This window comes from Homarus americanus, unplaced genomic scaffold (assembly GCF_018991925.1).
Source record: "Homarus americanus isolate GMGI-L3 unplaced genomic scaffold, GMGI_Hamer_2.0 scaffold7626, whole genome shotgun sequence".
NCBI lineage: Eukaryota > Metazoa > Arthropoda > Malacostraca > Decapoda > Nephropidae > Homarus > Homarus americanus.
Window position 1 is genome coordinate 18,623,174 of NW_024718273.1, and position 13,582 is coordinate 18,636,755.

A 13,582-nucleotide genomic window follows, 5' to 3' on the forward strand; every position below is an offset into this window, starting at 1 on the left:
AAGTGATACAGCCGAGTTTCTATAGCTCTTCACAGTCTGTTTGGTTCTTAGATGTGTGGACTGGCACTCACGGCTCTCTTCAACTGCCTGACCTCTTCCTTGGCCTGGTTGACAGCTCCTAGGCCATCCCAGTCCCGGCACTCATTTTAGGTGAAACACACGAGGCACATTTAACGTCTCCAGACACTTATATTTCCTGGGTCAAGAGAAACAGTAAAGTAGGCAATATTTAAATAATATCTTGTATTTAGATTTTATTGGTTTAGTTGTAACAGAACAACATTCATTACTTAAATTACTTAAACACTTAAAATTTACCAGGGTTAGTAGAAATACTTCATTGTATATTACTTGAAAATACTAAATAATAATACACATGTTTATTGGATTAAAATAAACAACAGATAATACTTATATCACTTAATACTTAGATTTTACTAAGTTAGAAGACAGATTACATGAGGTAAAAATTAATCTACTTAACACTTAATTTTTTTTACTACATTAGTAGCTGTAGCACAATGAGTAACTTCTCAATACTTATACTTTACAGTGTTACTAGTTATGCTAATACAGGGATACTTAGTTACTTAATACTTACAACCAATAGACATTATATAACTACAGTACATTACTTATTTACCTTAGTACTTAATATTAACTCGTCTCTACTTATAAATAATACTTAATATCAACACTTAGAAAGATCTTCACTTGACCGGAGGAAAGTAAGCTGGAAGGGGTTCTTGTTTCCTCCCTCTCACTTCTCACCCTCTCATTTCCCCCACTCCCCTCTCACCTCACAGTACCTTCCTTAACTCTCACTTTCCCCTCACCTCTCCCGAGCTTCCTTCACCCCCCCCCCCACTCACTAACTCACTTCCTCCTCTCCCTCACTCTCTCTCTAACCTACTATCACCTCTCCCTCACTCACTCCTCTCATCTCTCCCTTACTAACTCCCTACTCTCCCTCACTCACTTAATACTCACCCTCACTCACTCGCTTGGTGTTGAATAATTTCCCATTTTTTATACAATATCTCTCAAAATTAACATTTATGTGAAAAAAAGGAAAACACATCGCCTTATTTCACGTTATATGAAACATCAAGAACAATCCTCTGAATTCGAGAAGAAAATTGTACTTCTGGAATGTTTCTCTGTCAGTAAGGGAAAAAATCAGCTGTTTGGTAGGACAGGATTTTCACGCATCGATGCTGGTCGGATGGGCTATGACGCATCGTGTAGGACACTCGTTGGTCGGAGCCTTAACGTGTCGAACACTCGCCCGTTGGGAGGTGAGAGAGATCATCTACTGGCAGGTGTTGTCTAGACCAACAGTGTTTGTAATCCAGCGGAGGTAAGCTGAGGATGCAAGTCACTCTTAACAACAACAACTCTTAACTTACAAATATTAAAACAGACCTAATAGCCATCTTAATAACAACTTTAACTTAGAGCTAGTTACGTCACACGAGTAATTGTGTTTATAGACTGAAAGGTATATACTGTACAGTGTGTCAGTGGCGAGGCCTTTGGCTAAGCCGATTAATTCGTTGAGAAAAACCTTTGTGGAGACAGACAGACAGACAAATAGACAGACAGACAGACAGACAGACAGACAGACAGACAGACAGACACACACACACACACACACACACACACACACACACACACACACACACACACACACACACACACACACACACACACACACACACACACACACACACACACACACACACACACACACACTTTGTTTTTGAGTGGGCATTTGCTAGTATTTATCAGTCAATTGATCCACTGCAATTTGGCAATATGAGGATCTCCTCAACATCACACTGCTTAGTTAGTTTCCTGGATTTCCTGCACAAAAACCTATAGAAACGTAAGACATCACTGGCCGTTGCCCTTGTTGACTTCAGGAAGGCTTTTGACCTTGTTGATCACTGTACTGTTATCAACAAGGCCATTGCACTAGGGCTGCCCACCAACCTGGTCTCATGGCTCACTGATTTCCTGAGTGAGCATCGTCAGGCAGTGAGGTATCAGGGTTCTGTCTCCACATTCCAACACCTCACCTGCAGTGTTCCCCAGGGGACCAAGATGGGACCACTGTGCTTCCTGATTCTGACGAACGACGCTCTATCGGACACTCCTCACAGGTGGAAGTTCGTGGATGACTGCACTGTTGGGGTTACAGTGGACAACACCGCACCGGACTACTCATCGCTACAAGGCACCCTGGACAGGCTACAGGCATGGACTATGGAGATCAAGGTCACCATCAACTACACCAAAACCGTAGTCATGCACATCAATACCGCCACCACTCCAGTGCAAGCTCCAGCAGTCACAATGGGTGCCCATCCTCTCCAGTTAGTGCAGTCTACTAACTCCTGGATGTTACCATAGACCACAAACTGAACTGGAAGGCCCATGTAAACAACACAATCAAGGCGGCCTCCTACCGACTCTACATGCTACGACGACTTAGGTCACTTGGGACACCCACGCCAGAGCTGAGGACCATCTACAACGCCTTTATTCTCCCCAAATTAACGTAAGCGTCACCAGCCTGGTCGTCTTCTCTCAACTCTACCCAACAACGTCAGCTAGAGAAAGTACAGAAAAGGGCCTGCAGAATCATGCTCAGCACAGACTACTCTGGCTACAACAACGCTCTCTCCACCCTGGAAATGTCATCCCTCAGTGACCTCCACCACCAAGCACTGGAAAGAATTGGCAGTGGACTACTGCACCATCCTCTTCATCGCCACCTACTGCGACAGGCAGTCCCCAGCCCACCTCGCACAGTCCGCCACTACAACAAAATTCAGCCCATAAGAGCCCGCACCGATAGTTATAAGAATAGCAATATCCCATCTATTGTTAGAATAATAAACAACTCCTGATTTATATATTGTACAGCCCTGTAAATGTATTGAATGCATATCATTATGTCTAAATCACATGTAAGTTTGTATATTTTCAGCCACCGGCTGCAACTCTATTAATAAACCGTTTATTATTATTATTATTATTACACACATACATACATACATACATACATACATACATACATACATACATACATACATACATACATACATACATACATACACACATACATACATACATACATACATACATACATACATACATACCTCTAAACTAACAGAAAGATAATAGAAAGGGAACTTAAAAAACAAAAACGTCCTAATGAAGCCTTGGGGAAGAAATAACTCACGAGCAAGATTGGTGTAGACCCCTGGCAGTGTTGGTGCCTGGTGAGGGTAGCGGCTGGAAGCGTCGCTGAAGGAGGCCACCCCGATTTGCTGGTAGCGGCCCTCTCCACCACCCTCCTCCCTCACCCTCACCAGAGGCCCGCCGAGCTCAGCCTGGAAGTGAATTAACATCTCCATAACTTATCTAGGCGATATTTTCAGCACAATCTATTATTAACTAGAAAAATTTATTGTTAGTACTGTACTGTGAACAAAAAAGAAATAAAAATGGGTTACATTGATGGTATTGTGAGCAAAACGAAAATTTTGTCAACTAAAACTATTTAGAAATACATATAGCAGAACTTACTACAAAATTACTAGGTTTTTATTCCCAGAACCTGAATCAACATGTTCAGAAGCCTAGAGGTACTGTACTGATCCTTAAATTGAAATCATAACGTTTTAGGGTAAATAAAAGTGAGGGGTAACGATACTTGGCGCCATCTAACAGGTTTAACACCACCTGACTATAATTAGCACCATTTAACAATAATTAACATCATCTAACAATAATTAGCATCATTTAACAATAATTAACATCATCTAACAATAATTAAACCATATAACTCACCTTGTAAAAGTCCCTGTGGGTTTCACTGACGGGGGCGGCGCAGAGGGAGGAGTCACTGATGCTCACATTATGTCCCTGGTAACGCTGTAAGCATGTGCTCCCATTCATGGTCCTCACCACCACCTTTCTCACCACACCGGTCGTCTCCTCCCCTGGAACACCATTTAACACTTTTGTCAAGACACGTATAATAACACCACAGGATTATCAAAAAAATTAACATAATATTTGCCCTGAAAATGTACGTTTTGTATAGTTACCATCGAGTTTCAGTGCCACCTCTATGTCGTCTCTTATATTAACCAGTTAAATGCATTTAGTTATCATAAATTGTGGGATATTGTTAACGTAAGAATCACTGATAATTGAAACCAAACAATTCTAAGTAGAAGCCTTGTATCACAACACAACACGTACAGAAAGGAAAAGTTTGGGGTTAAATTGACAAAGGTTAATTTATTTTAGACGAAACATCCCATAATCATGAAATCAACATCGTCATAAACTCACCTGTGCCCCAACCCGTGAGGATGGCCCTGTAGCTGGTGAGGTTGGTGTGGGCATCGAGGTCTGGGAGGCACACTGGTAGAGGACCTTCCTTCACGACGCCCATTCTGCTGCCTCTGAAGACGATGACCTCCTTAAGCTGCACCAGAGCGACGTTGTTGTCAGTGATGGCGTCACCTAGAAATGTGTTAGGCAGACAATTCATATAAATTTAAATCCACAGCATAACTAAGCCGAGACGCTACTGTAGTTCTGTATAACTTTTACCACAAAGACTTATACTGCAACTGTACCGTATACATAAATTTTGCACTGTAATATATTTTTAAACAGGGTAATTGAAACTGAATTGACTGTGATTTTAGATACTGCTCAACACACCGCGATAAACTGCAAGTAATGTGTAGATGGGAGGACGTTAGCTGGGTGTATTAATGTAGATAAGGAGATGAGCTAGTGAACGGTCTAGTAGTTAATGAGAATAACGTTCTATTACCCTACGATAGTGGCGGCATAAGAGGAAATGTGGGCGTTGCATAAGTAATTCTCGGATAAATCATTGACACAAGGTTACTGTGCGTTCTCTCCCACCCCTATGGTATTTTCCCACTACCCGCACCATAGTACGTGCAGTATATTATCAGCCCGGGGATCACACGCAACTTATGCCCCCCGCACCTCCGGCATCTTTTACTCAGCCTGCACGCACCTCCTCCACCCACCACCATTAAATGTGGCCTTGCCTTTAACGACTCTGGCCGCCACTGTCTCATGATCTCCGGATTAAAATAGCTATTAGTAAGTAAGTAACTGACATAGGCATGATTATCAAAAGAGCTGGAGTTTATTTACACATACAAACCTGAGTTGTATCGAGGATGGATGAAGACCTTCCTGATGGGCTGTCCAGTCTGCCCTGGCGCGGTCACGCTCAGGTTGTGCCCACCAACGATGACTTCGTAGTTATATTTGTTGTACTTGACCCTACAACAGGGATACGAGAAAGCTAAATATAAGAAAATCAACTTCTATTTACAGTATTTATATGTTTTTATCTTAAGACCCTTAAGATGAATAACAATAATGAATATCGCTTTCATTAAAAGTACGCTATTTTAAGATCATTTCTCTTTCTACAAAAAAAAAAAATATATGCCAGCGGTAAGCGAACAAACCTGCCTAAAGAAATTCCCATAAGTCAGACTCTGTGTTCAGGCAGGTAAGGTTGAGGTAGGCTGGGTCACATTTGGTTTTGTTGGTTTGATCATGTCATTCAACCACCATCGCCTCCAATAAACAGTTCTCTGTTCAGACAACATGTTAAAATGGGTCTGGTTAAGTTTAACTTCTATGGACTAGACTAGGTTCAGCTACTTTCGTTTAAGTTAGGTTCAACTTACAGTAAGTTTTCCTAGATTAAGTTAAGATAGATTACCCGGTAGTTTGGCTTAGGGTTGTCTAGGTTAGGTTAGGTTGGATAGGGTAGCATTGCCTAGGATTGATTAAGGACGTGGGATATTTGTCCGTGGACTTTAATCTACCACCAACCAACCTTTCCGCACAGGCAGCAGAGGTGAGGACCCATCTCTCGCTAATGACGGAGGCGCCACAGAAGGGGATGGAGGTCTTGGCCTTCACTAACGCCGCCAGCCACGGGAATTCCCAATGTCCTACCCTCTCCTGAGTCGGGGAGCTCCTCGCTTGGCCCCTCACACCACACGCTGGGGGAGGCGTTGCAGTTGAAATATTAAAAACTTTCATAGGTTCTGAAGGTTAAAATGATCGATATCACACACCAAAAAGACATGTTTGTTAATTTGTGTAGGAATGGATGTTCGAAATCTAAATAGATTATTTTATGCTCGAAATTGTGCGTTAAAACATATGGTGGAGCAAGTATTAATTACTCTTTTTTTACTTTTATCCTCTTCACCACTGATCGTCTCGTTAGCCGCTTGGGCGATCGGTCACGTCTCTGTTACGCACTGTTGGCAAGTACTGGGCATGCACCGGCTCCGGAATGTACCTGAATCCACTCCAGTGTTGGTCAAGTCTTGTCTTGAAAGAGCTCACACTCGGTGCCGTCACAACACATTCTGGTAGATTGTTCCAAGAGTTCACAACCCTAACTCCGAAAAAGTTTGCCCTCGCAGTTTTCCGGACTTGCGGCTTCTTCAATCTTGAGCTGTAACCCCTTGTGGGGCGAGCGTTCGCCAGCTCCAAGTAAGGACACTCGACTGAGTAGTGCCCCTTGAGATGCTATACACCTCAATTAGGTCACCCCTTGCCCGTTTGCAGTATAAGCTAGGCAAGTTCAGGCGCTCCAATCTCTCAGGGTAGCTGAGGTGCCGTAGTGCAGGCACCAGTCTGGTGGCCCTCCTTTGAACATTTTCAACCAACTGACAGTCCCTAGCATATCTTGGGGACCAGACGGGATGACAGTACTCCAGATGGGGAAGCACTTCACTCCTGAAGATCGTTACGAGGGACGGACCGTCTATTATATCTGAACGACCTTCTTATAAGACCCAATAATTTATTTGCCTGATTTACCTTCTTCTCGCAATGGCCCGAGAACTTCAGCTCGTTGTCAATATACACACCTAGGTCCTTCTCACCTTCAGTCTCAACTAGTGCAGTTTCTTCATCCCGTTGGGACATATGATGCGCCTGCTTACCGTTGGTACGCCCCAGGTGCATCCTCTTACACTTCGTGACATTGAATCTCAGCAGCCATTTCTTCGACCATTCTTGGAGCCCACAGAGATCCTTCTGCAGCTCTTCACAGTCCGCTTGGTTCTTGATTTCCCGAAATAACTTGGCGTCATCGGCAAACATTTGTATGGAGGAATGTACAGTCACCCAAAAAAGTCCTGTCGCGAACCATGAACCCTGAGATTCAGACTCTTGAATCCGAAGCATTTATGGACAGAATAATGTATCAGTGTCTACTGCTTCGGGTTCACGAGTCTGAATCTCGGGGTTCATGGTTTGCGACAGAACTTTTTTGGGTGACAGTACAGTCGGGGTCAAAAGTCTTGAACACTTGACAGTATTTGGCATGTAAGTACCCGAAGATCTTAGGTATTAAGGAAAATTTTATTAATTTTGTGGTTCAGGCATAATATGTGATGACAAGTAGTGTTATTAGTATATCACAATCATATATGTTTAACTCAGAAGTAGACGCCAGATATTGCTGAGTGTTCAAGACTTTCAACCCCGACTGTACATATTTTGAAATTAAAGATACAATATTAATCAAATGTTTGCGTCATAGCAGTGGCATATTAATGTTTTGGTTGGCCGCCGTATCAGCAGCTACTTACAGCAGTGGTCAGTGTTGGGGTTTGAAGTCCTGACAGTACAGTGAAACCCTTTGAAATTTTTTTGACCGTTAGTCTTGAAGGTGACTCTGAACCTTGTGATGTTGGTGGTGGTGATGGAGAGCGGGATGTTGCTTCCACAGTACCTGGTGGGTGGAAAATTAAATAAATGTTACTATTACGGTACTATCAACACACACCAGGATTCGTAAAACTTTTGTTCTTTAAATAGCGCTAAATGAACAGTTAGACTCAAATGTAATGTGCATAATGAACGTCAGTCTCATTTTGATATTGATGGCATTGTGGATTAATTTTTAGCTTTAAGTCAGCCAGTATTTTTCTGACTAAACTAACTGTTTCAATATCATTATCAAATCAATATCAGTTAGGTACGTTCTGTGAGTCGAGGTACTCACTTGAAGCCCTGCACCTTCAGGAAGTCGGAACACTCCCCAGAACTACTAGGCTCCTGCAGGACGAAGGTGTCACAGCTAAGGGCTAGCACCACATTCCTGCTCGTCGGCTGGTGAGGATGAAACATGAAAGTGGCCTCAGTTGTCTTGTGTTTAATAAAATATTTTATGCCCGGTGTACGATGCTATATATTAAATTAGATTTAGTTAATGTGTTTAGATTGGGTTAGGCTTGGAGTTAGCTAAGGATAGATTTGGTTATGTTAGGAGTTGGCCAAAATGTTAGATCAGGTTATGTTAGGAGTTAACCAGTGTCAAATTAGGCTAGCTTGGGAGTTAAAAGGTTAGCTTAAGAATTAAGTAAGAATAGATTATGTTAAGTTAGGAGTTAAATAAGGATAGATTATACTGGGAGTTGGAATACTCGTACGCTAGGTTAACTCTGGCCTAAGACAAGTGATACATTGTTTTACATCCGTATTTCCCCTTCTTAAACCATATTGATCCACAGAAAACACTTAAAATCCCTCTATTTTTTTACAGGTAATTCAATTTTAATAAATATATTTCAATATAGTCAAGTCTAACCACAGATTAGAGATAATTTAAATCCGATGTTAATTAACTGAACACATTTTAAGAACAGCCAACGTTACCTTCAGCTCTCCACCACAAAGTCTTTCTTATACCCATATAGTAATTTTGTCATTAAACTTAAAATTACAGCCCACACTCACCCTGATGGTCCAGCCACACTTGGTGCGGTAGTCGTAGGCGGCGGGAAAGTTCGGAGAGGTGAGGATGAGGGAGGTTCCGCCACCCACCACCACCTCCTCCAGCGGCTGACGACACTCATGGCTCCCCGCCACCCCTGTTACACATGTCACAATTTGTTACTTACAGAAACTCGTCGGGGTTGTGTCATAATTGATAAGTCTTCAACACTTTACAATGTACCTACTTAGATAGGTAAACAACTTTTCTAAAACTACTGCAGGTATGAACACTTTTATTAGCGTAAGCCGGAATAACACTCATCTTACCCGAAATTTTGCTAAAAACCTGAAATGGCCAACACATAACAATGGTCGTCATACAAAAAAAAAAGGTCATATTCTCAGTCATGCCCGATGGTGCGCCAGGCTATCGGGCACCATAAGCTAGTGTGGGGGCGATGTCATTCAAGAACATGCTTTGAGCAATACGATGAATCGGGATCGCGATGTACCGGGAAGGGCTTGTGGGGTTCAGGATGTTTGGTTCACACTCAGGATGGGATGGAGAAAGGAAACTCACAATGTGCTCTCTGTATACATGTTGTATTGGATGTACAATGCAGCTTGGTGCTGGGAAGGCAGCATGGTTACAAGCGTGATGTAGAGAGAGCTGGTTGGTGAGGACGCTCAGAGAAGGACAGCTTGTGGGTCGCCATGCTCGCCGGCGGGAGAGAGGACGGCCAGGCAAGCGGAGGAGGTGTTGCTGGATGGTTGGTGTAGGTAGAAAAGAGACAGGTCACCACGAGGTCAGGTCTTAAATAGCGGGGGTAGGCGTGGCTTAGTAGTTGACCCCCGATCTGTGATGTATGGCGGCGCTGGTTGACCTAGACCACGAGGCATACACTGGGGAATTGGTGGGGTCAGCTACTCAGTGACAAACAGCGTTTGTAGGGGAGAAATCCACTACAGGCTACCAATATTTCCATATATGCTGGATGAGCCAGTTACCCAGGCATAAGTACTCCAATAGTATTTTCCTCAAACACACACAAAAAAAATAACCCAGACTAAACAAACTCAGCTGACCAAACAAACATAAAAGTGTTAAGAGGATAACTATGGTATAGAGAAGTTGTTATTATTCTCTGGCGATTGTGAGGTTTGTATTGAAGGTTATATTTCACCGGGTGTTGGCCACACTGAGATAGCCAACGATTGGCAAACAGCGAGTCAGCTGACAACAACACGGCGCGGTGTTGTTTACCCATGATCAGTCGGGGATATTTTACACCTGTAAATAACTGACAGTCTTTGAATATGGAAACAAAAGTTTGTTACCAACAAACTCAATTTTTAGTATATTCTATCTTGATATATCAAAATTGGGAGGGTGAAAAAGGTTTTATATTCATTGGGACTTCATCAGGTAGGTACCCTCTCCCGATGAAATGTTTCAAAGATCCCGATAGCAAACTCGATCCACCAGGACTGTGGCGTCTCTGAACGACCTCACCCGATGGTGTCCGGTCCCTGATCGATCGGGTGGTGTAACAACTGAGAATACGGCCCTTTGTTCAAAAAGACAGACAGGCCTGAATGGCTAGGCTGGCAAATGGTGGTGTAGTGGACGTCTCTCCTACAACTGCTTACAACTGCGTAGCCACGCCACCACCTGTTACCGTCTTCCCTAGCAACCAAGCGTATCCGCATTCCAATGCCGCCGTATCCTAGCAACCGAGCCAAAAGACCGGCGACTTCTCGGGTTTTCCCAACATGACTCATAGCGGCTGCTGGGTATATAAGCTCTGTCTCTCCATTGAGATTCATTCTGACCATTCTTCTTGAACAAGCAACACCTCCTCCTCCGCCGCTGCCTGGCAGCCCCTCGCTTCTCCTCGCCTGCCTGGCGGTCCTCGCTCCCGCCAGCGAGCATGGCGACCCACCAGCTGTCCTCTGAGCTTCCTCACCAACCAACTCTCATTCTGCCCATTTTCCTGAACAAGCAACACCTCCTCCAGCAAGCTCCTAGCTGTTAAAATTTATTCAACCAGGAGGCCAGCAACAGGCAACATCTTCTCTAACGAAGCTCCTGCACATCTACCTCCTTCAACAAGCTACTCACCGAACGTCTTCTACTGAGCAGCTCCCCACCACGCGGCATCTCCAGCACCAGACTGTCTCCATATAACTTATATATTATACAAGAAAACCACATTAGAGTTTTCTTCCATCCTGAGTGCTAGACAACATTAATATCTCGATACCCCTACAAATGGTGACTCCCGGAGATTAGCACTCACACAGGATGGAGGAGACACTGATCACGCTCCCAGTCTTCAAGCAGACACCGGCTCCTCTTCCTGCCCCAAGCACCACATCCTACGACCCACACCCGTCCTGCCTCAGACGCTGACCCAGGCCCACACACCCCAGCAGGCGCATCTGACGACTCAGTACCTGCCGTGAGGGAAGCACACAACATCCATCGCCTCCACACCCCCTCTTTTCTCCCTCAGGCACTCCCTGCTAATGTCCTGCACCCTGCTGCTGTCGTGGACCCAGCTGCTGTCACGAGCCCTAATCCGCTTCTGCTGACGCAGCCCCTGCTCCTGACCCAGGCCCACACACACCCCAGCAGGCGCATCTGACGACCCTGTACCTGTCGTGAGGGAAGCACAACATTCATCGCCTCCACACACCCTTTTTCTCCCTTCTCCCACAGATAGTGTGTATCTAGACAGTTGTATTTCAGCGATCGGCTCATCACGCCATCGCCGTTGTCTCACATGAGGCATGCACCGCCCGGTCTGCCTCACATGTGCTAAGCAACTCTACAGACAACAAGTCTCCTACACCGCCTGGAGGGAAGGGGGAGTATTGTAGTGGACGTCTCCCCTACAAACTGCATAGCACCGCCACCACCTGCTATCACATTCCAACGTGCCGTTGCCTAGCAACCAAGCGAGAGCTGTCCCCAGATGTTACCGTATCTTAGCAACGAAACTATTCACCGGCGACTTCTCGGGTTTTCCCATCATGACTCATAGCGGCTGCTGGGTATATAAGCTCTGTCTCTCCATTGAGATTCATTCTGACCATTCTTCTACAACAAGCAACACCTCCTCCTCCGCCGCTGCCTGGCAGCCCTTCGCTCCTCCTCGCCTGCCTGGCGGTCCTCGCTCCCGCCAGCGAGCATGGCGACCCACCAGCTGTCCTTCTCTGAGCTTCCTCACCAACCAACTCTCATTCTGCCCATTTTCCTGAACAAGCAACACCTCCTCCAGCAAGCTCCTAGATGTTAACATTTATTCAACCAGGAGGCCAGCAACAGGCAACATCTTCTCTAACGAAGCTCCTGCACATCTACCTCCTTCAACACGCTACTCACCGAACGTCTTCTACTGAGCAGCTCCCCACCACACGGCATCTCCAGCACCAGACTGTCTATCATATAACTTATATATTATACAAGAAAACCACATTAGAGTTTCCTTCCATCCTTGGCAATGATTAATATTTATAAATACGGGCAATTTTAAAGCAAAGTGAATGTCGATACGATCATCACAAGGAATACAAAGTGGTTAGTAATAATGGCTCCATTTATTTAAGTTTTCAAAATGAGACACGAAAAATGCCGTATTTAATTTAACGATTCATTATGCGGTTTTTTTTTCTCCAAACTGTACATCAAGCACATGTTTAACACTCACTGGCAGCATGTCGGCGTGAAGAAGATCTATGGGATACCTGGGAAAGAGAAGACGAGTTCAACATTACTGGAACACTCCGAGTTGATAAACAGTGTCTTTCCTAATCATCATCCAATTTACAGGGTATATGTAAGGTGAACCCTCTATACTCATGAAGAACTAGTGTGTATTCTACCATGCACTGACGTGAATGACCAAGATGAATAAAAAAAAATCAATAAAATAGATATTTAGGACATTCATACATCCAACACAAACAAAATCTCACACACCGACATCAACCAACTCCACTAATAAACAACAACAAAGTTGCTCACAGCTGCTGTAGACGTGTTCCTACAGAGGACAACAGCCACGATGAGTAAGACTAGTGAGGCACAGAACCATGATGACTGTTGGTGGGGATGCAGTTTTGTAGCGAGTTGGCCTCCTGACCTAGGCACTACCCCTATCATGCCGGTAGTGATCGGCGCATTACTGTGCCACTTTCACCTTCTAAGTTACACCTGCCGCGCCGTGCCGCCCTCTTGTTGTGGAAGATTATATAAACTTATTATGTCTAGAAACGAACGGTTTGCGACTTAAATATAGAGCTTTTTTTGTGACAGTTTCTGTGAACTTCCTCCATCTTTAAGAATGTTTACCGAGAGGAAATGAAGTAGTTGGAATACACAATTTGATTAGTTATTTTTTTTTACAGACAAACAAGCTGCCTCTTATCCCAATGATCGATAAAGACAGTCAAGTCATTAAGCCGTATTCTTGTTACGTGATAAGTGGGATCTTACTGGAGAGCATTACATTTTCTGGAGTGAGAAGATCAGGACAACATGGTGACACTGTACCAAGTTATAATTATATCACAATACCAATAAATTTCTATTAACACCCATAGGTATCATGCTTCAATGATACAAATGTTTCACAGTATCATCGTGACTTAACTGTTACAATCAATTATTTATTACTATTTTCAGACAAACAGAAAAGTAGTTCATGAATTTAATTAGATTCGATTTAAAATCTCTGTCTGCTTGGTGAAA

General features: G+C 43.9%; 1 protein-coding gene across 1 annotated transcript; it reads right to left on the reverse strand.

Moving 5' to 3' along the window:
• Positions 1-965: 965 nt before the first annotated feature.
• On the reverse strand, positions 966-12,994 carry LOC121859604 (CLIP domain-containing serine protease 14D-like). Its single transcript, XM_042356542.1, has 11 exons — positions 12,857-12,994; positions 12,540-12,576; positions 8,848-8,981; positions 8,114-8,220; positions 7,698-7,840; positions 5,921-6,089; positions 5,231-5,352; positions 4,372-4,545; positions 3,862-4,013; positions 3,251-3,401; positions 966-1,365 (listed from the first exon to the last, which is right to left on the reverse strand). Exons 1-11 carry the CDS (start codon positions 12,992-12,994, stop codon positions 1,313-1,315), a joined length of 1,380 nt encoding a protein of 459 aa, XP_042212476.1. The 3' UTR covers positions 966-1,312.
• Between the last annotated feature and the right edge of the window lie 588 nt (positions 12,995-13,582).